The sequence below is a fragment of the Anomaloglossus baeobatrachus genome, chromosome 1, assembly GCF_048569485.1.
Source record: "Anomaloglossus baeobatrachus isolate aAnoBae1 chromosome 1, aAnoBae1.hap1, whole genome shotgun sequence".
Classification (NCBI taxonomy): domain Eukaryota; kingdom Metazoa; phylum Chordata; class Amphibia; order Anura; family Aromobatidae; genus Anomaloglossus; species Anomaloglossus baeobatrachus.
The window spans coordinates 360,649,279-360,674,406 of NC_134353.1; the positions used below are offsets into that span (position 1 = coordinate 360,649,279).

At 48.8% G+C, this 25,128-nt stretch overlaps 1 protein-coding gene across 1 annotated transcript in view; it reads left to right on the forward strand.

Annotated features, from left to right (window-relative positions):
• The window catches only part of FZR1 (fizzy and cell division cycle 20 related 1), a 102,978-nt gene extending 78,060 nt beyond the window's left edge, over positions 1-24,918 (forward strand). The window contains exons 8-14 of the mRNA XM_075352454.1: positions 10,440-10,505; positions 20,029-20,131; positions 20,228-20,412; positions 21,103-21,336; positions 22,193-22,297; positions 22,983-23,075; positions 23,741-24,918. Of these exons, the coding sequence (XP_075208569.1) occupies positions 10,440-10,505; positions 20,029-20,131; positions 20,228-20,412; positions 21,103-21,336; positions 22,193-22,297; positions 22,983-23,075; positions 23,741-23,782 (828 nt within the window). The 3' untranslated portion in view covers positions 23,783-24,918. The remainder of the gene's footprint in view (positions 1-10,439; positions 10,506-20,028; positions 20,132-20,227; positions 20,413-21,102; positions 21,337-22,192; positions 22,298-22,982; positions 23,076-23,740) is intronic.
• Positions 24,919-25,128: the final 210 nt, after the last annotated feature.

A 25,128-nucleotide genomic window follows, 5' to 3' on the forward strand; every position in this document is an offset into this window, starting at 1 on the left:
CTGCGGCCCTGAACCTGACTGTGTGGCCATTGAGTCCTGGATCCTAGGGACCTCAGGTTTATCTCATGATGTTGTTGCCACCATGAGACAGGCTAGGAAACCATCCTCCGCCAAGATCTACCACAGAACGTGGAAGATATTCTTATCTTGGTGCTCTGCTCAGGGAGTTTCTCCCTGGCCATTTGCATTGCCTATTTTTCTTTCCTTCCTGCAGTCTGGGTTGGAAAAAGGTTTGTCGCTTAGCTCCCTTAAAGGACAAGTCTCTGCGCTATCCGTATTCTTTCAGAAGCGCCTGGCGCGACTTCCTAAGGTACGCACGTTCCTGCAAGGGGTTTGTCATATCGTTCCCCCTTACAAGCGGCCATTGGAACCCTGGGATCTGAACAAGGTTCTAATTGCTCTCCAGAAGCCGCCTTTCGAGCCTATGAAGGAGATTTCCTTTTCTCGGCTTTCACAGAAAGTGGCTTTTCTGGTGGCGGTCACGTCTCTTCGGAGAGTGTCAGAGCTGGCGGCGTTATCTTGCAAATCTCCCTTCCTGGTGTTTCACCAAGACAAGGTAGTACTGCGTCCAATTCCAGAGTTTCTTCCAAAGGTGGTATCTTCCTTTCATCTCAATCAGGATATCACTTTACCATCTTTGTGTCCGCATCCAGTTCACCAATTTGAAAAGGGTTTGCATCTGTTGGACCTGGTGAGAGCACTCAGGATCTACATTTCCCGCACGGCGCCTCTGCGCCGTTCGGATGCACTCTTTATCCTGGTCGCTGGTCAGCATAAAGGGTCGCAAGCTTCCAAATCCACCCTTGCGCGGTGGATCAAGGAACCAATTCTTCACGCCTACCGTTCTGCTGGGCTTCCGATTCCTTCTGGACTGAAGGCCCATTCTACCAGAGCCGTGGGTGCGTCCTGGGCATTACGGCATCAGGCTACGGCTCAGCAGGTGTGCCAGGCGGCTACCTGGTCGAGTCTGCACACTTTTACCAAGCATTATCAGGTGCATACCTACGCTTCGGCGGATGCCAGCCTAGGTAGACAAGTCCTGCAGGCGGCGGTGGCCCACCTGTAAGAAAGGGCTGCCTGACAGCCCGATCACGAGGTATTCTTTTACCCACCCAGGGACTGCTTTTGGACGTCCCAATTGTCTGGGTCTCCCAATTAGGAGCGAAAAAGAAGAAGGGAATTTTGTTTACTTACCGTAAATTCCTTTTTCTTCTAGCTCCAATTGGGAGACCCAGCACCCGCCCTGTTTTTTCTTAGGGTATTTGTTTTTCGGGTGCACATGTTGTTCATGTTGATAAGTTACGTTCTCCGATATTGTTTATCGGATTGAATTTGTTTTTGAAACAGTTATTGGCTTTCCTCCTTCTTGCTTTTGCACTAAAACTGAGGGACCCGTGCTCCCACGGGGGGGTGTATAGCCAGAAGGGGAGGGGCCTTACACTTTTAAGTGTAGTGCTTTGTGCGGCCTCCGGAGGCAGTAGCTATACACCCAATTGTCTGGGTCTCCCAATTGGAGCTAGAAGAAAAGGAATTTACGGTAAGTAAACAAAATTCCCTTCTTTCTTTCTTGTTGTTTTTAATGAATATATATATATATATATATATATATATATATATATATATATATTCAATTCTGGTCTCCAGAGCACAGTTTTTTTTCTGTAGGTACTCGTTATATAGTGCTTTACCAAACGGATTTTTGTCCAGATCTATTCTCCCTAAATTTATTCTTATATTCACTTATCCAATATTGATTTGGAGTTTGTTTACATAGTGTACTTATACAGTGCCTTGCAAAAGTATTCGGCCTCCTTGATTTTTTTTTCAACCTTTCCCCACATTTCAGGCTTCAAACATAAAGATAAAAATGTTAATCTTATGGTGAAGAATCAACAACAAGTGGGACACAATTGTGAAGTTGAACGAAATGTATTGCTTATTTTAAACTTTTATTAAAAATAATAAACTGAACATTGGGGCGTGCAATATTATTCAGCACCTTTAAGTTTGTAGTTTGTAGTGCCACCTTTTGCTGCGATTACAGCTGCAAGTCGCTTGGGGTATGTCTAGTTTTGCACATCGAGAGACTGAAATTCTTGACCATTTTTCCTTTGCAAAAAGCTCAAGCTCAGTGAGGGTGGATGGAGAGCGTTTGTGAACAGCAGTTTTCAGCTCTTTCCACAGATTCTCGATTGGATTCAGGTCTGGACTTTGACTTGGCCATTCTAACACCTGGATACGTTTATTTGTGAACCTATCTGTTATAGATTTTGCTTTATGTTCGGGATCATTGTCTTGTTGAAAGACAAATCTCCATCCTAGTCTCAGGTCTTTTGCAGACTCCAACAGGTTTTCTTCAAGAATGGTCCTGTATTTGGCTCCATCCATCTTCCCATCAATTTTAACAATTTTCCTTGACCCTGCGGAAGAAAAGCAGGCCCAAACCATGATGCTGCCACCACCATGTTTGACAGTGGGGATGGTATGTTCAGGGTGATGAGCTGTGTTGCTTTTACGCCAACCATATCGTTTGGCATTGTGACCAAAAAGTTTGATTTTTGGTTTCATCTGACCAGAGCACCTCCTTCTATGTTTGTGGCTTGTGGCAAACTTTAAACAACACTTTTTGTGGATATCTTCTTACCACTCTTCTATAAAGGCCAGATTTGTGCAGTGTACGACTGATTGTTGTCCTATGGACAGACTCTCCCACCTCAGCTGTAGATCTCTGCAGTTCATCCAGAGTGATCATGGGCCTCTTGGCTGCATCTCTGATCAGTCTTCTCCTTGTTTGAGATGAAATTTTTGAGGGACGGCCGGGTCTTGGCAGATTTGCAGTGGTATAATACTCCTTCCATTTCAATATGATCGCTTGCACAGTGCTTCTTGGGATGTTTAAAGTTGCGGAAATCTTTTTGTAAGCAAATCCGACTTAACACCTCTCCACAACAGTATCACGGACCTGCCTGGTGTGTTCCTTGGTCTTCATGATGCTCTCTGCGCTTTAAACAGAACACTGAGACTATCACAGAGCAGGTGCATTTACACAGAGACTTGATTGCACACAGGTGGATTATATTTATCATCCTGAGTCATTTAGGACAACACTGGATCATTCAGAGATCCTCAATGAACTTCTAGAGTGAGTTTGCTGCACTGAAAGTAAAGGGGCCGAATTTTTTATTTACCTTGGTTACGAGCATCCGCAGCTGCTAGGAGCCGGGCTGCCTGCACACGTAACCAACGTAAACATCGGGTAACTAAGAGAAGCGCTTTGCTTGGTTACCCGATATTTATCTTGGTTACGAGAGTCTGCAGCTCTCAGGCGGGGGAGAGAGAGAGGAGAGGGAGAGGGGAGAGAGACAGAGGGAGGAGGGGGGGGAAAGAGGGACTGATCACCTGAGGCTGGTTTCTGTGCATGCTCAGTAGAGCCAGCAGGATCCTGTCTATCAGCAAGCCAGCGTTCACATGCGTTTGCATGCAGTATAGTCAGGATCCAGCAATTTGTAGTATTTGGACGCAGCTCAAAAACGCTACAAGTAGCGTTTTTGAAAAATGTTAAAACACTGCAAGTCGCTGGATCCTGACTATAACGCACGCAAACGCAGGTGAACGCATGTTGATGCGAGTCCATTGCAAATGCATTGAAATGAAAACGCATTTGCACTGGATCCGTTTTCTTTATCGTTCCTATGGGAGACCCAGACATTGGGTGTATAGCTTCTGCCTCCGGAGGACACACAAAGTACTACACTAAAAAGTGTAGCTCCTCCCTCTGAGCATATACACCCCCTGGTTAACCGGATCTAGCCAGTTCATTGCTTTGTGTTCAGGAGGCACACATGCATTCTCATCTGATTTTTTCTTTTTTGGAAAGTTTTTGAAGAAAAGCGGGTCCAAGCCTGGACTCCCGGCATGTCCCTTCTCACCCCACTGTGTCGGCGGTGCTGTTAAGGTTGATTTACAAGGCTGGAGCCTTACATGCCGCGCTCCTTCACCATCCCTCGGGCTCTGGCTTGAAGTGGGAGCCAGCACGGTTCTCCATGCCTTGCAGGAGACCTGTCTCCATCCGCAGCCCTTCAGGATCCTGCTGGACGGAGCACTCATCCCCAGGGACTTGGAAACCCTGCGTCTCAGCAAGCTAAGTACCTGAGACGTTTATTTTCGGGGGGTCCCGGTACTTTATTATGGTGGGAGAGTGTGCTGTGTAACTTTTGTGACATTTCCGGCCGGTTCTCTGGCTGTCGCCTGAGAACCGCGCCGATGGTGCCTGCGCGCCGGCCGCATCGCCTAAATTTAGGCCCCGGCTTCGCCGGAGGCCTACTTTCGATTTCACTGCCCTCGCATGTCAATCATGCAGAGGGACAGTGCGGCTCCGCCCAGCAGCCATTCGGTACAGGGGAGGGACACTCCTCTCTGAGTACATGTCCCCTCCCCTGTAAATCTCCTTGGCCCTCCAGATCCCGCTCTCAGAGCAGGTCCCGCCCCCTCTCCTCGCTCCGACGCCATTTTCTCAGCGTTCTTCTCTGCATCAGCGCTGGCTGCAGCATTCCTGCTGAGCTGCTTGGGGTTCCGGGCTGTGGGATCTGGAGGGCACACAAACGGTCTGGTAAGCCACAACCTCCGGTTGTGGACTTTCTTATATACTCTCTGGGGGTCATTCTGGCTCAGAGCCCCCACTTCAGCAGCATGTCTCACACGAGGAGCAAGGCTGCAAGGCTGTACTCAATATGCACTGCATGTAAGCTCGTACTGCCTGAACCGAGCACCTATCCACATTGTGATGCCTGCTCTAACATGGTGGTGCCTCAGCCTGGAATCTCATCCCCAGTGGTCCCTCCGGCTGCTCCGGCTCCGGTGGCTGAACCCCCGGCTTGGGTAGAATCCTTCTCTAAGTCTATCTCCCAGTCTTTTGCCGACTCCATGGGACAGCTGTCCCGGACTCTGCTGAGCATGCATCAGCCCCCTTCACAGGGCGCCTCTGCTGCTACGGCTCGCTCAGCAGAGCTCACAGAGGACTCTTCATCTGGTCCCAGACCCCGTCCTCCTAAAAGAAGACACAGGGTCCCCTCTCCTTCCTCGTCCCGCGGCTCTGATTCACGAGCTGACTCGCAGGACGAGGAGGATGCCTTTACTGGGGGCTCGGACGCTACCTCCATGTGCCCCATTGATCTGTCCGAAAGTGACTCAGATGTTAGTGATTTGATTGCGTCCATTAATTCTGTACTGGACCTCAATCCGCCAGTATCAGAGGAACAACCCTCCCTGGCAGAAAAGCACCAGTTTACCTCACCTAAGAGGACAAAGAGTGTGTTCTTTAACCACTCCAGTTTTCAGGCCGCTGTGACCAAGCCCAGGGCCTGCCCTGACAAACGCTTCCCTAAGCGTGGTTCTGATGACCGTTTTCCCTTTCCACCTGAGGTGGTCAAGGAGTGGGCTCATTCACCAAAGGTAGACCCCCCCGGTGTCTAGACTCTCAGCCCGGACCGTTGTATCAGTGGCTGATGGCACCTCTCTTAAGGATTCCACTGACCGCCAGGTCGACCTTCTGGCCAAATCTGTATATGAGGCGGCTGGGGCCTCGTTCTCCCCATCTTTTGCAGCAGTGTGGGCTCTCAAGGCCATCTCTGCTTCTCTAGAGGAGATGCATTCCCTCACCAGGGAATCTATGCCCGAAATGGTTGCCTTAACTTCGCAAGCTTCAGCTTTTTCATCCTATGCCATGTCTGCCATGCTGGAGGCGTCTCACCGCACTGCGGTGGCTTCGGCTAATTCCCTCGCTATCCGCAGGATCTTGTGGCTTTGAGAGTGGAAGGCAGCTGCTTCTTCAAAGAAGTACCTTGCTGGCCTCCCTTTTGCTGGATCCAAGCTATTCGGTGAACAACTGGATGAAATTATTAAGGAAGCTACTGGCGGGAAGAGTACTTCCATGCCACAAACTAAAACCAGGAAACCTGCCCAGGGTAGGAACCAGTCGAGGTTTCGTTCCTTTCGTTCCTACAACTGGTCATCCTCTGAGCCCTCGGCCGCGTCCACTAACTCAGCCAAGGACCAAAAACCCAACTGGCGCACAAAGGCGCGTCCACAAAAGACCGCAGGAGCCGCTGCCACTAAGGCAGCCTCCTCTTGACTATCTGGCCGCTCCAGCAAAGTCCTTGGTCGGTGGCAGGCTCTCCCACTTTGGCGACGTGTGGTTTCAACACGTCTCCCATCAGTGGGTGCGGGATATCATCTCCCACGGCTACAGGATAGAATTCTCTTCCAGCCCGCTAAACAGATTTCTTCTGTCAACTCCCCCCTGCTCCAAGGCCGCCGCCTTCTCTCAGGCCGTGGCATCCTTGCAGGCCAACGGAGTAATTGTACCGGTTCCCTCCCAGGAACGGTTCAGAGGTTTCTACTCAAATCTCTTCCTAGTCCCCAAAAAGGACTGTTCCTTCCGGCCCATCCTGGATCTCAAGCTTCTCAACAAGCATGTTCAGGTGCGGCATTTTCGCATGGAGTCTCTGCGATCAGTCATTGCCTCAATGACCCAAGGAGATTTCCTGGCATCCATCGACATCAGAGATGCCTATCTGCATGTGCCAATTGCAGTTTCACACCAGCGTTGGCTACGTTTTGCAATCTGAGAGGAACATTTCCAATTCGTGGCTCTCCCTTTCGGGTTAGCCACGGCCCCTCAAGTATTCACCAAGGTCATGGCAGCAGTGGTTGCGGTTCTGCACCTCCAGGGGGTGGCAGTGATTCCTTACCTGGACGACCTTCTAGTCAAGGCTTCGTCCAGCGCAGACTGTCAGCGGAGTGTCTCGCTCACTCTCGCCATTCTATCCCAATTCGGGTGGCTTGTCAATCTGCTCAAATCCACTCTGACTCCGACCCAGAGGCTCACGTACCTAGGGATGCAGTTCGAGACTCTGCCGGCACTTGTGAAGCTGCCCTTAGTCAAACAGCAGTCCCTCCATCTGGCGGTGCGCTCTCTGCTGAGACCCCGCCGTCATTCCATCAGGCACCTGATGCAGGTGCTGGGTCTGATGGTGGCGTCAATGGAGGCGGTTCCCTTTGCTCAGTTCCATCTGCGTCCTCTGCAGCTGGACATTCTCCGCTGTTGGGACAAGCGGACTTCCTCCTTGCACAGGCTAGTGGCTCTATCGCCACAGACCAGGGGCTCCCTTCAGTGGTGGCTTCGGACCCTCTCTCTGTCTCAGGGACGCTCCTTCCTGGCTCCGTCCTGGGTGATCCTCACCACGGATGCCAGTCTATCCGGCTGGGGAGCGGTATGTCTCCACCACCGAGCACAGGGCACTTGGACTCCGTCCGAGTCAGCCCTCTCGATCAATGTGCTGGAAACCAGAGCTGTGCTTCTGGCTCTCTTAGCCTTTCACCACCTTTTGGCGGGCAAGCACATCCGAGTCCAGTCAGACAACGCGACAGCGGTTGCCTACATCAATCACCAAGGCGGGACACGCAGCCGCCTGGCAATGTTGGAGGTTCAACGCATCCTTCATTGGACGGAGGACTCCAAGTCCACCATATCCGCAGTCCACATCCCAGGCGTGGAAAACTGGGAAGCAGATTATCTCAGCCGTCAAACCGTGGACAGTGGCGAGTGGTCCCTGCATCTGGCAGTGTTTCAATCGATCTGCCGCAAGTGGGGCACTCCGGAAGTGGATCTAATGGCATCCCGGCAGAACAACAAGGTTCCGGTTTACGTGGCTCGCTTTCACGATCCCCAGGCCTTTGCAGCGGTTGCTCTGGTTCAAGATTGGTCCCAGTTTCGTCTGTCCTACGTGTTTCCCCCCTCTAGGTCTCTTGCCCAGAGTTCTGCGCAAGATCAGAATGGAGGGCCATCAGGTCATCCTCATTGCACCGGACTGGCCCAGGCGAGCTTGGTACCCAGACCTGCTCCATCTGTCCGTAGAGGTGCCGTGGCATCTTCCGGACCGTCCAGACCTTCTCTCACAAGGTCCGTTTTTCCGCCAGAATTCTGCGGCTCTCAGATTGACGGCGTGGCTCTTGAGTCCTGGATCTTGACGACTTCTGGTATCCCTCCTGAAGTAATCTCCACTATGACTCGGGCTCGGAAGTCTTCCTCGGCAAAAATCTATCACAGGACTAGGAGAATTTTCCTGTCCTGGTGTCGCTCTTCCGGCCATGCTCCTTGGCCTTTTTCCTTGCCGACCCTTCTGTCCTTCCTACAGTCCGGTCTGCAGCTAGGACTATCCCTCAATTCCCTCAAGGGACAAGTCTCTGCTCTGTCAGTGCTGTTCCAGCGGCGTATCGCCCGGCTGGCTCAGGTGCGCACCTTCATGCAGGGCGCGTCTCACATCATTCCGCCTTACCGGCGGCCCTTGGATCCCTGGGACCTCAATCTGGTCCTTACGGCCTTGCAGAAACCCCCCTTTGAGCCTCTTAGGGAGGTTTCTTTGTCTCGTCTTTCACAGAAGGTGGTCTTTCTAGTGGCCATAACTTCCCTCAGGAGAGTCTCTGATTTGGCTGCGCTCTCTTCGGAGTCACCTTTTTAGGTTTTTCATCAAGACAAGGTGGTTCTCCGTCCGACTCCGGATTTTCTCCCTAAGGTGGTTTCTCCTTTCCACCTTAACCAGGACATTTCCCTGCCTTCCTTTTGTCCGGCTCCTGTTCATCGCTTTGAAAAAGCGTTGCATACTCTGGATCTGGTGCGGGCGCTCCGGATCTATGTGTCTCGCACCGCTGTTCTTAGGCGGTGCACTTCTCTTTTTGTGCTAACCACAGGTCGGCGTAAGGGCCTCTCGGCTTCTAAGCCGACCTTAGCTCGCTGGATTAGGTCGGCCATTTCCGATGCCTACCAGTGTATCAGGTGCCTCCCCCGCCGGGGATCAAGGCACACTCGACCAGAGCTGTCTGTGCCTCTTGGGCTTTCAGGCACCAGGCTACGGCTCAGCAGGTCTGTCAGGCCGCCACTTGGACTAGCCTGCATACCTTTTCGAAGCACTACCAAGTGCATGCTCATGCTTCGGCAGATGCGAGCTTGGGCAGACGCATCCTTCAGGCGGCTGTCGCCCATTTGTGAAGTTAGGCTCTGCCTACTTCTCAGTTTCTGTTTATTCCCACCCATGGACTGATTTGAGACGTTCCAATGTCTGGGTCTCCCATAGGAACGATAAAGAAAAAGAGAATTTTGTTTACTTACCGTAAATTCTTTTTCTTATAGTTCCGTATTGGGAGACCCAGCACCCTCCCTGTTGCCTGTTGGCAGTTCTTGTTCCGCGTGTTATCACCGGCTGTTGTTGTAGACAGAGGCTCTGGTTGTTCCGATTCTTGCTCTGTCTTTACTTGTGGGTGGCTATCCTCCTTCAGCTTTTGCACTAAACTGTCTAGATCTGGTTAACCAGGGGGTGTATATGCTCAGACGGAGGAGCTACACTTTTTAGTGTAGTACTTTGTGTGTCCTCCGGAGGCAGAAGCTATACACCCAATGTCTGGGTCTCCCAATACGGAACTATAAGAAAAAGAATTTACGGTAAGTAAACAAAATTCTCTTTTTTGCGTTAAAAAAAAACGTTCAGGACCCATGTTAAAAAAAAGTAGTGTGAAAGCAGCCTAATATTGCACACCCCACTTTTCAGTTTATTCTTTTTTGCAAAAGTTTAAAATAAGCAATAAAGTTAAATTAAATTTTTTATCTTTGAAGCCTGAAATGTGGGAGAAAATTCAAGGGGGCCAAATACTTTCGCAAGGCACTGTAATAACACACCTAAATTGTTAAAGGGAACCTGTCATAACTTTTTTGGCATGTAGGCTGCGGCCACCACCACCGGGCTCTTATATACAGCTTTCTACCATGCTGTATATAAGATCCCAGGCCGGGGGTATAACATAAAAAACACTTTATAATACTTACCTAACGGCCGCTGCGGTGGGCCTTATGGGCATCTCCATTGTCCGGTGCTGGCGCCTCCTCTTTCGCCCATCTTCGTCCTCTCTTTCTGAAGCCTGGGTGCATGATGCGGCTGCGTCATACACACTCGATGGTCCTGCGCATGCGCACTACAATACTTTGATCTGCCCTGCTCAGGGCAGATCAAAGTGCGCCTGCTCAGGACCCGTGTCGGACCCATCATGCACCGCGGCTAGAGAAGAAGGCGCACAAAGAATGGCCAAAAGAGGAGACGCCCATAATGCCCACAGCGCGACCGTTAGGTAAGTATTATAAAGTGTTTTTTATGTTATACCCCCCGGCCTGGGCTTATATACAGCATGTTAGAATGCTGTATATAAGAGCCCACTGGTGGTGGCCACAGCTTATAGGCCAAAAAAGTGGAGACAGGTTCCATTTAAGACAGTACAGAATTCTAAGAAAAGATCTGCTTTATACTTCACGCCTTACATATAGTGTAAAGTAACATATGTTCTGAACTACAATCATTTTATAATTGTAAATGTATTTTTTTTTTTATTGTTAGGTGACAAGGCTCTGCGACTTATCTGTAGAAGGTGATTCAGTGACCTCAGTGGGTTGGTCTGAAAGAGTGAGTATAATCAACCCCTTAACAACTGCAGGCAGTAAAATTACGTCCTAAACCCCCTAGGAGTAATCCCTGCCGGCTGCAAGCAAGTAGCCGGTGGAGATCCCTGCACATCTCAGCTGATTTGAACAGCTGACATGTGTGCCTCAGAGGCCCAGGTAGATCCATGATCCACCCAGGCCTGTTAACCCTTTAGATCGCACTGTCAAAATGTGGCAGGGCGATTTTAAGTGCTAGTGCGGTTAAAATACACTTACCTTATTTTCTTCGGCGCTCCATTGGGAGACCCAGACGATTGGGTGTATAGCTACTGCCTCCGGAGGCCACACAAAGCATTACACTAAAAAGTGTAAGGCCCCTCCCCTTCTGGCTATACACCCCCCGTGGGATCACGGGCTGCTCAGTTTTCAAGCTTTGTGCGAAGGAGGTCAGACATCCACGCATAGCTCCACTGTTTTTAGTCAGCAGCAGCTGCTGACTATGTCGGTTGGAAGAAAAGTGGGCCCATATGGGGCCCCCAGCATGCTCCCTTCTCACCCCACTCTTTGTCGGCGGTGTTGTTAAGGTTGAGGTACCCATTGCGGGTACGGAGGCTGGAGCCCACTTGCTGCTTTCCTTCCCCATCCCCCTGAGGGCTCTGAGGGAAGTGGGATCTTACCGGTCTCCAGGCACTGAGACCGGGCTCCATCCACAGACCCGGAGAACCTGCTGGATATGGAGCTGGGTATCCTCAGGGACAGGGCCCTGCAACGTTAAGGTACTCTGTGTCCCCGTACACATCGCGCACACACACACCAGCATTGCTGGGAGTGTTAGTGCGCCGGGGACAACAGCGCGGAGCGCTTGTGCTATTATTCACTGCAGCTTTGCTGAGTGAATTTATGTATTGGGAACTGCCGCGCCGGCCGCTGCTGGGTGTTTTTACACTGTGGCGCGGCTGGGACTTGTGGTGCGCCGGGGACTTCCGCGCTGGCCGTGCACATAGGATGGCCGCGCTTATTACTCGAGTCCCCGGCTTTGCGGCCTAGTTTTCGTTTCGTTCCCGCCCCCAGCCCTGCCAGTCAGGGGAGGGGCGGGACGCTGTACAGAAAGTCAGCGCCGAGAGCTGGAGTCTGCTTTGCATTCTCCAGCCCCCTCACTGAACACAGTGGGACGCCAGTTTCCCGCTCTTGGCTGGGGCACGCCCACGGCCCGCCCCTCTGCACAGGACGCCGGCAGCCATTACGGTTTGCAGTCTGGGCTGGAGAACGGAGACAAGTTCTGGGCAACCAGTCACAGGATTCTGGCGACCTCACACCCGCCTTTGTGCGGGCGGTAAGCAGTGCTGACCCCACTAATGCCGAAGGGTTCATTTGTACTGTATGTTGGTATGCTATACACTGCACTGTACGGTCGCTATTCTGGGCTATATACTCTCCTAGATGGCTAGACTACAGCAGCAAAAAGCAAGGGTGCTATGGCACAGGCTTTCTATGCTGCTTGTATTGCATGTGCTGAAGTGTTCATGTGTACTTTATGCTTGTATGCTATACATGGCACTGTACGGTCGCTATTCCTGGCTATATACTATCCTAGATGGCTAGACAACAGCAGCAAAGAAGCAAGGGTGCCAAGGCACAGGCTTTCTATGCTGCTTGTATTGCATGTGCTGAAGTGTTCATTTGTACTTTATGCTTGTATGCTATACACTGCACTGTACGGTCGCTATTCTTGGCAACAGCAGCAAAAAAGCAAGAGGCAGCAAAAAAGCAAGAGTGCCAAGGCACAGGCTTTCTATGCTGCTTGTACTGCATGTGATATTGTTCCACCGGCAGGTTCCACTGACCCCCATTGTGTGCAATGCTCCCCTGTGGCACTTGCTCAGCCGGGGTCTCTGCTAGAGGTGGCCAAAGGAACCACCTGTGAACCCTGTCCAGGGACAGGGACGGAGTTGCAGTTTCGGCTGATAGATTGTCTGTGACTGTGACTAACATCTTAGAGACTTTGCAGTCCAGACAGACCATGGGCAAGGTTGATTCAATGCTCCCTGGCCACCCTCATTTGGAACACATCAGTGCTCCGGGGGGGTCCCATGCATCCCAGGGTGAAGGCTCTGACACGGACGACAGTCCCAGACAGCCTAAGCGAGCTCGCTGGGAGCGGCACTCGGCTTCATCACTGGTCAGGGTTCCAGCAGGAGGACTCTCCGTATGATGAGACAGACGTGGCTGATCAGGACTCTGATCCTGAGACCGCTCTCAATCCGGATACACCGGATGGTGACGCCATAGTGAATGATCTTATAGCGTCCATCAATGGAATGTTGGATATTTCTCCCTCAGCTCCTCCAGTGGAGGAGTCGGCTTCACAGCAGGAGAAATTTCCTTTTTCAGTATCTCAAGCGTAAATTGAGTACTTTTCTGGCCACTCTGACTTCAGAGAAGCAGTTCAGAAACACCATGCTTATCCAGATAAGCGTTTTCTCCAAACGTATTAAGGATACACGTTATCCCTTTACACCTGACGTGGTCAAGAGCGGGACCCAGTGTCCAAAGGTGGATCCTCCAATCTCCAGGCTTGCGACTAGATCCATAGTTGCAGTGGACGATGGGGCTTCCCTTCAAGATGCCACTGACACAGATGGAGCTCTGGTTGAAATCCATCTATGAAGCTATCGGCGCGTCATTTGCTTCAGCATTCGCAGCCGTATGGGCACGCCAAGCTTTTTCAGCTGGTCTTGCGCAGATGGACACTGTCACACGTACATCTGTGCTGCAGGTGGCGTTCTTCATCTCGCATATGTCTGCATTGCGACTTACGCTATTCATGCTGTCCTGGACTCTACGAGCCGTACACCGGGGGCGTAAACCAATTCCGTGGTTTTGCGCAGAGCCTTGGAGTTAAGGGAATGGAAGGCAGATTCTGTTTCCAAAAAAGGGCTTAACCAATTTGCCATTATCTGGTAACAGACTGTTGGGTGACCGATTGCATGAAATCAAACAGTCCAAGGGTAAGGATTCGTCCTTACTCCAGCCCAGATCAAACAGTCGAGGTTTCGGTCCTTTCCAGGCTCGGGCAGGTCCCAATTTCCTAGGCAAAAATGACTCAAAAGGCTCAGAGGGGCTCAGATTCCTGGCGGGCTCACTCACGCCCAAAGACGGCAGTCGGAGGCGTTTTTCCTCATGACTTTCAGCCTCTCTCTATCTCCGCATCCGCGGTCGAGGGCAGACTCTCCCGCTTGGCGGCATTTAGCTGCCACAGGTCAAAGACCGGTGGGTGAGAGACATTTGTCTCACGTGTACAGGATAGAGTTTTTGTTCTCGTCCTATGGCTCGATTTCTTCAAAAACCTCCCGACCGAGCCGCTGCTCTTCTGCAGGCAGAAGGAGTGGTAATCCCTGTTCCACTTCAGGCAATCACAATGCTTATCTCCATGTGTCGATTGCGCCAGAGCACCAGCGTTGCTACGATTCGTTATAGAAGACGAGCATCTTCAGTTCGTAGCCCTGCCCTTAGGTCTGGCGACAGCCCCACGGGTTTTCACCAAGGGCATGGCAGCAGTGGTAGCAGTCCTGCACTCTCAGGGTCACTCTGTGATCCCTTACTTGGACGATCTACTTGTCAAGGCACCACTCTCAAGGGGCATGCCAACGCGGCCTGAACATTGCGCTGGAGACGCTCCAGAGTTTCGGGTGGATCATCAACTTTTCAAAGTTAAATCTGACACCGACTCAATCACTGACATATCTTGACATAGAGTTTTCATACTCTTTCAGAGATAGTGAAGCTTCCGCTGGACAAACAGCGTTCGCTACAGACAGAGGTGCAGTCTCTCCTTCAAGGCCAGTCACACCCTTAAGACGCCTCATGCCCTTCCTAGCGAAGATGGTAGCAGCAATGGAGGCAGTCCCTTTCGCGCAGTTTCATCTGCGTCCAATTCAATGGGACATTCTCCGCCAAGGGGATGGGAAGTCGACGTCCCTAGACAAGAACGTCACCCTTTCTCAGACACCTCATTGTCAAAAGGAAGGTCCTTCCTACCCCCACCCTGGGCGGTGGTCACGACAGACGCGAGTCTGTCAGGGTGGGGAACAGTCTTTCTCCACCACAGGACTCTGGAAATCTAAGCAGTGTATCTTGCCCTGCAAGCATTCCAGCAGTGGCTGGAATGAAAACAGATCCGAGTTCAGTCGGACAACCCCACAGCGGTGGCATACATCAACCACCAAGGCGGAACACGCAGTCGGCAAGCCTCCCAGGAAGTCCGGCGGATCTTGATGTGGGTGGAAGACAGAGCATCCACCATATCCCCAGTTCACATCCCGGGCGTAGAAAACTGGGAAGCAGTCTTCCTCGGTCGCCAGGGTATGGACGCAGGGGAATGGTCTCTGCACCCGGACGTGTTGCAGAAAATCTGTGGCCACCGGGGGAGGCCGGACGTCGACCTAAGGGCGTCTCGGCACAACGGCGTGGTCTTACGATCAACGAGCTCTGGCGGCAGGCGCCTTAGTTCAGGATTGGTCGCAGTTCCAGCTACCCTATGTGTTTACCCCTCTGGCACTGTTGCCCAGAGTGCTACGCAAGATCAGATCCGATTGCCGCCGCACCATCCTCGTCGCCCCAGACTGGCAGAGGTGGTCGTGGTTCCCGGATCTGTGGCATCTCACGGTCGGCCGGCCGTGGGCACCACCAGACCGGCAAAACTTACTGTCCCAAGGGCCGTTTTTCTTTTTTCCATCTCAAGGCTACGGCCCTGAACCTGACTGGGTGGACATTGAGTCCTGGCTTCTAGCGTCTTCAGAATTATCTCAAGACGTCATTACACCCATGAGACGGGCGAGGAAGCCGACGTCTGCCAAGATCTACCACAGGACGTGGAAGATATTCTTATCTTAGGGCTCTGCTCAGGGAGTGTCTCCCTGGCCATTTGCATTGCCTACTTTTCTTTCCTTCCTGCAATCTGGTTGGAAAACAGGTTTGTCGCTCGGCTCCCTTATAGGACAAATCCCAGCGCTGTCTGTATTCTTTCAGAAGCGCCTAGCACAACTTCCTCAGGTACGCACGTTCCTGCAGGAGGTTTGTCACATTGTCCCTCCGTACTGAGGCCGTTAGACCCATGGGATCTGAACAGGGTACTACTGGCTCTCTAGAAGCCGCCCTTCGAGCCTCTGAGGGATGTTTTCACTTTCACAGAAAGTGGCCTTTCTGGTAGCGGTCACGTCTCTTCGGAGAATGTCTGAGCTAGCAGCGCTGTCATCCAAAGCTCCCGTCCTGGTGTTCACCAAGGCAAGGGAGGGCTGCGCCCGATTCCGGAGGTTCTCCCTAAGGTGGTATCCCCCTTTCATCACAATCAGGATATCTCCTTACCGTCCCTTTGTCCTTATCCATTTCATCGATATGAAATGGATTTGCATTGTTGGATCTGGTGAGAGCACTCAGAATCTACATTTCCCGCACGGCGCCCCTGCGCCGCTCGGATGCACTCTTTGTACTGGTCGCTGGTCAGCGTAAAAGGTCGCAGGCTTCCAAATCCACCCTGGCTAGATGGATCAAGGAACCATTTCTTGAAGCCTACCGTTCTGCTAGGCTTCCGGTTCCATCAGGGCTGAAGGCCCATGCTACCAGAGCCGTGGGTACGCCCTGGGCATTACGGCACCAGACTACGGCTCAGCAGGTGTGCCAGGCGGCTACCTGGTCGAGTCTGCACACCTTCACCATGCATTAGCTGGTGCATACCTACGCTTAGGCGGATGCCAGCCTAAGTAGAAGAGTCCTGCAGGCGGCGGTTGCCTCCATGTAGGGGAGGACTGTTTTACAGTCAAAACTTGAGGTATTAATTTACCCACCCAGGGACTGCTTTTGGACGTCCCAATCGTCTGGGTCTCCCAATGGAGCGCCGAAGAAGAAGGGAATTTTGTTACTTACCGTAAATTCCTTTTCTTCTAGCTCCAATTGGGAGACCCAGCACCCGCCCCTGTTTCCTTCGGGATTTTTGGTTGTTCGGGTACACATGTTGTTCATGTTGAATGGTTTCAGTTCTCCGATGTTCCTTCGGATTGAATTTGTTTAACCAGTTATTGGCTTTCCTCCTTCTTGCTTTTGCACTAAAACTGAGCAGCCCGTGATCCCACGGGGGGTGTATAGCCAGAAGGGGAGGGGCCTTACACTTTTTAGTGTAATGCTTTGTGTGGCCTCCGGAGGCAGTAGCTATACACCCAATCGTCTGGGTCTCCCAATTGGAGCTAGAAGAAAAGGAATTTACGGTAAGTAACAAAATTCCCTTCTTTCGGGCTATAAGACGTACCGGACCATAAGTCACACCCTGGTTTTAGAGGAGGAAAACAAAATTTTTAAGCAAAAAATGTGGTCATGACACACTGTTATGGGACGAGGATCTGCTACTGACACTGTATGGAGGTAATGTTAAAAACAAAAAAAAAAAAACTGCATGCAGTTCACCCAATTTTGATAACCAGCCAAGATAAAGTCTCACAGCTGGGGGCTGGTATTCTCAGGCTGGGGAGACTCACGTTATTGGGAGCCCCCCAAGCCTAAAAATATCAGCCAGCAGCCGCCCAGAATTGCCACATCCATTAGATGCAAAAGTCCTGGGACTTTTCCCAGCTCATCCCGATTGCCCTGATGCGGTGGCAATCTGGGTAATAAGCAGTTAGTGGCAGCAATGGGCTGCTGCCATTAAGTCCTAGCTTCGTGATGAGACGCCCCCTCATCATGAAGTTGTAAGTGAAGTAAATAAACATACAAAAAAGACAAAAAACACTCTTTCACTACTTTATTAACCTCTAAAACACCCAGGTCCGATGTTATCCACACGATGTCCCACGACGCATTCAGCTCTGCTACATCTGACAATCACGGAGAGTAGCCATAGAACACGACCGCTCTCTGTGAGGGTCAGGCCGCAAGTGAAGTGAGCCGCCGGCATCAGCGGTGACAACTGTCGCCGCACATCACCTGACTGAAGTCACCGCGGATCTCGTGGTCACTTCAGCCGCTGCCGGATTTGCTGTAACAGGTGGAGGACTCCCGCTGTATACTGACCTCTCCTCACTCCACGCAGCATCGCTCGCTTCATGTCTGTGCTAGCTGACCTGTGTGGAGTCGTGTGTACAGCGATGACGTCATCTCTGTCCTCGCCACTCTACACAGATCAGCTGGCATACAGACAGGAGGACATCGCGATTCTGCAGGGACCGGTGAGTATATCGCACTTATTCACTGCCCCACGCGCTGATGATGATGCTCAAGGATGCAGTGAATATAGCCACACATGATCACTCCCGGCTGTAGTTGCCTGGGGTGCTCACGCAGGCTGGCTCTTTACTATGCGCGCATCCCCCGCCCATCATCCCGCCCACCTGTCAGCGCTGGCTTCAGGGCTGAGAGATGAAGGGCGGGCATATCAAATGAGGGCCCACGTGGTCAAGGCTGCTACAGCCTGCTCCTGCCTCTGATGACCCTCTCCACCACCACCGCACCCGCCTTAACCCACTCCACCACCACCGCACCGCAGCCATTGGACTATAAGACGCATCCCGCACTTTCCCTAAAAATTTTTGGGGAAAAAAGTGCGTCTTATAGTCCGAAAAATACGGTACCCGCTGCCACCGGAAGTCACGTGATGTGATCACATGGAACTGATGGTTGCCATGGTAGCACAGGGTCATGTGATGACACCTGTAGCTCACGTGACTCACTTCCTGTAATGGGCAGCCGAGTGCTGCTTATTAAGAGACAAGCATTTCTGCTGATCTCAGTTGTGTAGCTGTGATCAACAGTAATGAATGAGCAATCAGTCTGCTGATACTTAAAGTCCCCTAAGGGGACTACTAAAATAAAAAAAAAAATTGAAAGAAAAATAAAAAGGTTAGGGCTCTCTGACGAAGGTGTGCAAAAAAAAACCAACCAGAAAATCGTCCAGGGATGAAGGGGTTAAGTCATGGTTATGATGTGGGTTTTTTTAGAACTCTTGAGAAAATAATTATAATTTGGTAGTTATATGCAAAGTATTTCCCCATGCTACTGATACTTTATATTCAATTTGTAATTTTCAATCTGGCTGGGATAATACAGCTAGTGCCTGATATTTGCTCCCCATGGATCGGACCAACTTTGGAAGTCATTAGTGATAATAATAATGAGCGAATACTAAATATTCGGGTTCGGATTTTTATCGAGTACAGAGTATTCCAGTATTCACCACAAATAACAAACCTAATGCAAGTCAATGGGGAACTCAAGCATTTTACTTGAAGATTTCCTAGAAAAATTCTCAGGTTCCCATTGACTTGAGTTAGATAGTACTAGGTATTCTGTACAAATGTATCCAAATATTTTGTATCCGCTCATCAGTAGAAGTCATCTGTAGAACACAGGACAACTTTCCAATAGATAGGTGATTGCTTGGACCTCCAGCAATCCAGAGAATGTAACAGTGAAGGCCTTCTTCTGAATGTAGCCGTGGTCGGGCATGTGCATCTCCTCTCGATTAACTCTGTCGGGATGCTGAAGATGTTTCCGGTAGTCCTTGATGGAGCCGGGACACTTCAGAGTTCCATTCTCGAGATCGGTAGGGGATAACGTATTACCTTGGTACAACCCTTTTAACCCCTGGGCAAGAATTACTGAACATGTATGGCACTCATCTTGCGTGGATGTTTGAACCAGGCTTGGGAGATGAGCCGCCAACAACTTTCCCAACCGATAAAGGCTCTAATTCAGCCATCGTCTACCTCTTTGCCCACTACTTTTATATGCATCCGCCAATCTTTGATGACGACAGTTACAGCACAGGTGTGGCTTTCCATGAGCCCTTCGGCCCTCTAAAACGCAGTAGTTTGGTTACCATGAAAGCGGGGGTCTGCTGAAGGCCCCTATACTTGTTGTGATGGTCATCTTATGAAAACCAGTCTATGGCTGGAGTTCATAGGAGACTGTGATTTTTACTATATATACTATAGGCAATAAGACAATCACATTATTTAACTCTCCTAAGACGACTAAAAAAGTAAAGTTTTTGGAATTTTTTATTTCTTAGAAACTCCTTCTCCCACCTATTTAAAATTTAAGATATTGAAAAAAAATAACACATTTGGTATCGTTGAGTCCTTAGAAGTCCATCTATCAAAAAATTAACTGAAGCAGTAAAAATCTTTTTAAAGAGGGGAAAAAAAATCAAAATGGCAGAATTATGGTTTTGCAGTTGTGGCAAGTACGCAAAAAGAACAACAATGAGAAGCGATCAAAATGGCAGATGTACCCCAAAAGGGTATCAATAAAATAACCATATCAGGTCATCACACACAAAAAACAAAACTTCACATGGCTCCATCAATCCCAAAAATAAAAACGTTACTTGTATTGGAAAGCGGTGACACAAGGAAAAAAAAAAAAAAGTTGCAAGTTTGATATCACCATAATCAAACTGACCTGACATCTTGTTATTTTTACCGATCAATGAATGCCATATAAACAGAACCCCAAAAATGACAGAATTAATGGTATTTATGTCTTTTTTTTATTTTCAGGGAAATCTTGTTGCTGTAGGGACTCATAAAGGTTTTGTACAGATATGGGATGCATCTGCAGGGAAAAAGCTGTCCACACTCGAGGGGCATACAGCTAGAGTTGGTAAGCCTCCAGTATTAGTACTAACCATTGTTTTCTACCCCATCATTGTAATCTGAGCATTGTTTTCTAGCATTGCTGTCTGTCTACCACCTATAGGTGCCTTGGCTTGGAATGCAGATCAGCTGTCCTCAGGCAGTAGAGATCGCATGATCCTACAGAGAGATATCCGCACTCCACCCGTACAGTCTGAAAGGAGGTTACAAGGTCACCGGCAAGAAGTGTGTGGCCTCAAGTGGTCCACCGACCACCAGCTGCTTGCGTCAGGAGGGAATGACAACAAGGTATCACTTATATACAGAATATATGTATGTGTGTGTATATGTATGAATACATTTTATATATCTAATATATAAAGCTGAGTGTATGTATGTCCGCTAAATGAATCTTCACCGTCGCATTTCCAATCACGAAATTTTGCACAGACACCTCATGTGACTCAGGGAACAAAACAGACTATGTTTTGACGGGAAAACTTAACCCCGCCCTTTTACAGTTACTCTGCAAAAAACCTGCCTCCATTAAAATCAATGCAGCTGGAAGACACAGGTTATTAATAGCAGCTCTGATTGGTTGCTATAGGAACGAAAGACATTCATAGTATAAGAAGCTTATGTGTGAAGTAATATGATATCGGTGGGGAGACAGAAAGAGAGAGACAGAGGCAGACAGACACCAACGGAAAGAGAGAGAGACAGACAGACCGGGGAAAAGGGACAAACCTAGCAGAGAGACAGTTACTATCCCGGGCAACGTCTGGTACTACAGCTAGTGTGTGTGTGTGTGTGTGTGTGTGTGTGTGTGTGTGTGTGTATGTATATATGTATATGTATATGTATATATGTATATGTGTATATGTATATGTGTATATGTATATATATATATATATATATATATATATATATATATATATATGTATGTGTTTGTCCCCCTTTTACCATATTGCTCGATTAACTCTTTTGCTCTTCTTTCAGCTCTTAGTATGGAATCACTCAAGTTTGACCCCTGTCCAGCAATATACAGAGCATTTGGCTGCAGTGAAGGCAATCGCCTGGTCACCTCACCAACATGGTCTACTAGCTTCTGGCGGGGGCACAGCTGATCGTTGCATTAGGTTCTGGAACACACTCACTGGCCAACCACTGCAGTGTATTGACACTGGTTCACAGGTTTGCAACCTGGCCTGGTCCAAACATGCTAATGAACTGGTAAGTAGTTTCTTTTGCCACGTTTACCTCTTGTGGTCTTCCCCCACCTCCTTGTAGATTGCAGGTCCCTCACTCCATGATTATTAATTGAGCCTGTCAGGTCAGATAACACTATTAACCTGCAGGTGCAGGGATAGTCTGCAGGTTAATATCATTATTAAGGTGCTGGGCTTCTACACGGAAGGTGCAGCACCTGGGAGAAAATTAACTTTGTTCCTCCCAGGAGCCACCTGCTTTGTTATCCAGGCATGCTGGTGCGGCTATAGTCACCCATCACATCACTGTGGGTAACGGCTGTAAGAACGCTCCAGAACTTCGACTGACCGCAGGTTAGGTAGGTAAAGAGCTCCTGGCACAAGCAGGCTCTATGCTTTACAGCCTGCTCATTCCGTGCTGAACCTACCCGGATCTCTAGAACAGACCAGCCTCTATCCCCTTGCTCTTCTCTCATCTTGCAGAAGCAAAACTGCCTATGCTAACAGCCTGGGGGAACTGTCAGTTTGGATCTGTGCCGTAGGCATGCCACTGATCCAAACTGTCAATATTCAGGAACACATCGCACCCGGCAAAACAGGAAGCCAGGAGCGGTTCTGTCCGGAAGCTGCATCTTGACACAACCCTTTTACTTTTCATGTGACAGCAACGTGTTAATGACCAAATAACAGCGCATCCATTGAGCAATATACTTTATTACTGTGGATCATTTGCAGCCGACGTCTGTATGTTGTGTGATAAGTGACCTAGATGCTATAAATCAGTTCACCCCATTGTATTTTGAAATAGACACAGGTTGGAGAATGTTTTCCATAAAATCCAGGCATTCTTACACCCTAAGCTATCTTCTCCTCCCTCACAGGTGAGCACACATGGCTATTCTCAGAATCAGATCCTAGTGTGGAAGTATCCATCTCTTACACAGGTGGCAAAATTAACTGGACACTCTTATAGAGTTCTCTACCTTGTAAGTATTTTTATATTCTAAGGCTACCTAGAAAAATTAACAGGGGGAGAGCAAATGTGCGACCCTGCGTCATAGTACATGGATAACCTTGGTATATGGGGCATGCAACACTATGGTAACTTGCATTTGCTAGTTTAGAGTACTTTAGTAGGATACAAAAAACACTATCTGCAGATGTGTGTGTGCAGAGCAGGCTGTCAATCAACATGCCAGGGAGTGCTCACTGTATAGTGCGCGATAACTGTTATAGGCCTCTGTGCCGCTCTGATGACTGGAAGTGAGTGGCTGCAAGGAGAATAGAACTTCATTTTCTCCCTGTAGCCACTGTTACACTGTCAATCTTTTTTTTTTTTTTCTCTTTCGTTTTTTCCTCCCGTTATTCCAAGAGCCATAACTTTTTAGTTTTTCCTTTGATATACCAGTGTGAGGGCTGTTTTTTTGAAGGATTTCATCACATGTTGTAAGGGAAAGCTGAAATTGTACAAAAAAAAAATGCAAATCTAGAATTTTGGTCGGGAAATGATCACTATCAGATTACAGATGTCTGCATATTATCCATTTAATTGCAATAACCTTTAGTACCTTTTTAAGGGGCTGTCACTCATTTTAATGTTGTATTGCGGAGCTGCTTTTAACTTAGGGGGGGACTAGATTACATTGTGACATCTATTTTTCTGCTTAACAGGCCATGTCTCCAGATGGAGAAGCTATTGTTACAGGTGCTGGTGACGAAACCTTGAGATTTTGGAATGTTTTTAGTAAAACGCGATCTACAAAGGTGAGGCAAATGTGACTTTGAGTTCTTAAAGAAAATCTTAAGGGTGCTTTACACGCTGCGACATCACTAGCGATTGCTAGCGCGATAGCTCCCGTCGTTCGTGCAACATTTGGTGCTCGCTGCCTTAGCGAACATTATCGCTACGGCAGCGTCACACAAACATATCTTGTCAGCGACGTCGCTGTGACCGCCGAACAATCCCTCCCTCAAGGGGGAGGTGCGTTCGGCGTCATAGCGACGTCACTAAGCGGCCGGCCAATAAAGCGGAGGGGTGGAGATGAGCGGGACGAAACATCTCGCCCACCTCCATCCTTCCGCATTGCCGGTGGACGCAGGTAAGGAGATGTTTGTCGCTCCCGCGGTGTCACACATAGCGATGTGTGATGCCGCAGGAACGACGAACAACATCGTACCTGTGGCAGCAGCGATATTAAGGAAAGGAGCGACGTGTCAACGATCACCGTTTTTGAACGATTTTGCGATCGTTGATCGTCGCTCCTTAGTGTTACATGCTGCAACGTCGCTACTGGCGCCGGATGTGCGTCACTAACGACGTGACCCCGACGATATATCATTAGCGATGTCGCAGCGTGTAAAGTACCCTTTAGTGTTTGTATTCTTATGATCTGACAATTACATGGAGTGAACTGTTCTTTCTCTTCTAGGAATCAGTCTCCGTTCTCAACCTCTTCACTAGGATACGATAATCTGTCCATCGATGATTGGCAGTTTTCCTCTTCTTTCTTCACGAAGCTCGGAAACGATGGCTTTCCAATGCAGCAGAGAGACTAATGTTCTGTGTACAGTTCAGGGATTCGTCAGCGGCCTATACAGGCATGGGAAGCATTAAACACTGTTCCATCTCATTCATTTTTCCATCATTTACGTTGGAGGAAGGAGGAGACACATATTTTTTGTACATTGGGTAGTGGGTATAAGAACCCTACTGACCATGCTCTATAGATATGTATTTAAGTGCTTGTATATAAATGCTTCTGTATATCCTATTGCTTGGGATGGACCCCCCGAAGAATAAGTGGCAGCTTGAAAGCTACCATGAAAACACCTATTTTTGACTATTTGGGACCATGTTCTGTTTTCTAGAGGCACAGAGAATCCCCTCCTATAAAATGTCTTGTTTGCATGCAAAGGATATCATATACTATATCTAGAACCCACTCATTACAACTCTACTTGCAGCTTTTCACGTAATTTTTTATTTGTGAAAATATTATATAATATGTATGTATAATATTATATATTATATAATATTTTTAATTATATAATATATATGTGCTCACTCTAAGGTGGGAGGGCGTATATAAAGGGGGCTTATTTTATGGACGTGTGGATGATTGATTGATAGTCTTATTGTAGCAAAATATCTGTTTAGTTTTGTGCAGTTTCTTTTGTTATAGGTGATGTACTGTATTTTTAATGTTAATTTAAAATAACCCTTTTTCAGGATCAGTCAGACATATTGCCTGATCTTGTTCCCTAACATTGTATATATTTTTTTGCGTTGTTTTGCACAGTGGAGGAATTTAGAGGAAGAAGAAAGCCTTTATGCTAAAAGAAAGCACTTATATTCGGAATATGGAACCATTTGGTAGAATAACGTTTAACAGTGAAGGGGTTGGTGTAAGAACATTATTGATGCCATTTGCTATATGCTAAAATTGGAGTCCTCCATTATTCTTTTCCTCCCCAGACATGGGGCATGTAAATTTCATTATTCTTTGTTTTTAAAGAAAAAAAAAAAGAAAAGCCACTTGATGTTTAACTGTGAAGGATGTGTTTATTTGTAACTGTCAATTGTAAGAGTCAAATGTTCTACCCAAGATGTCGTGGTCTCATTGGTACTAAATCTACTTTTGGTAAGGGCCTCATCCACACAGGTAGTGATTATCAGCGTACTTTTCGGCGTCATCACTTCTACAGGGAAAGTACATGGGTTTAGTGTAATATTGCCGCTACAGACCACACAGATAAAACTACATCATGAAACTGAGGAAAGTGACAAACCTCTATGTTTGGTCATCCTAATGCTGGA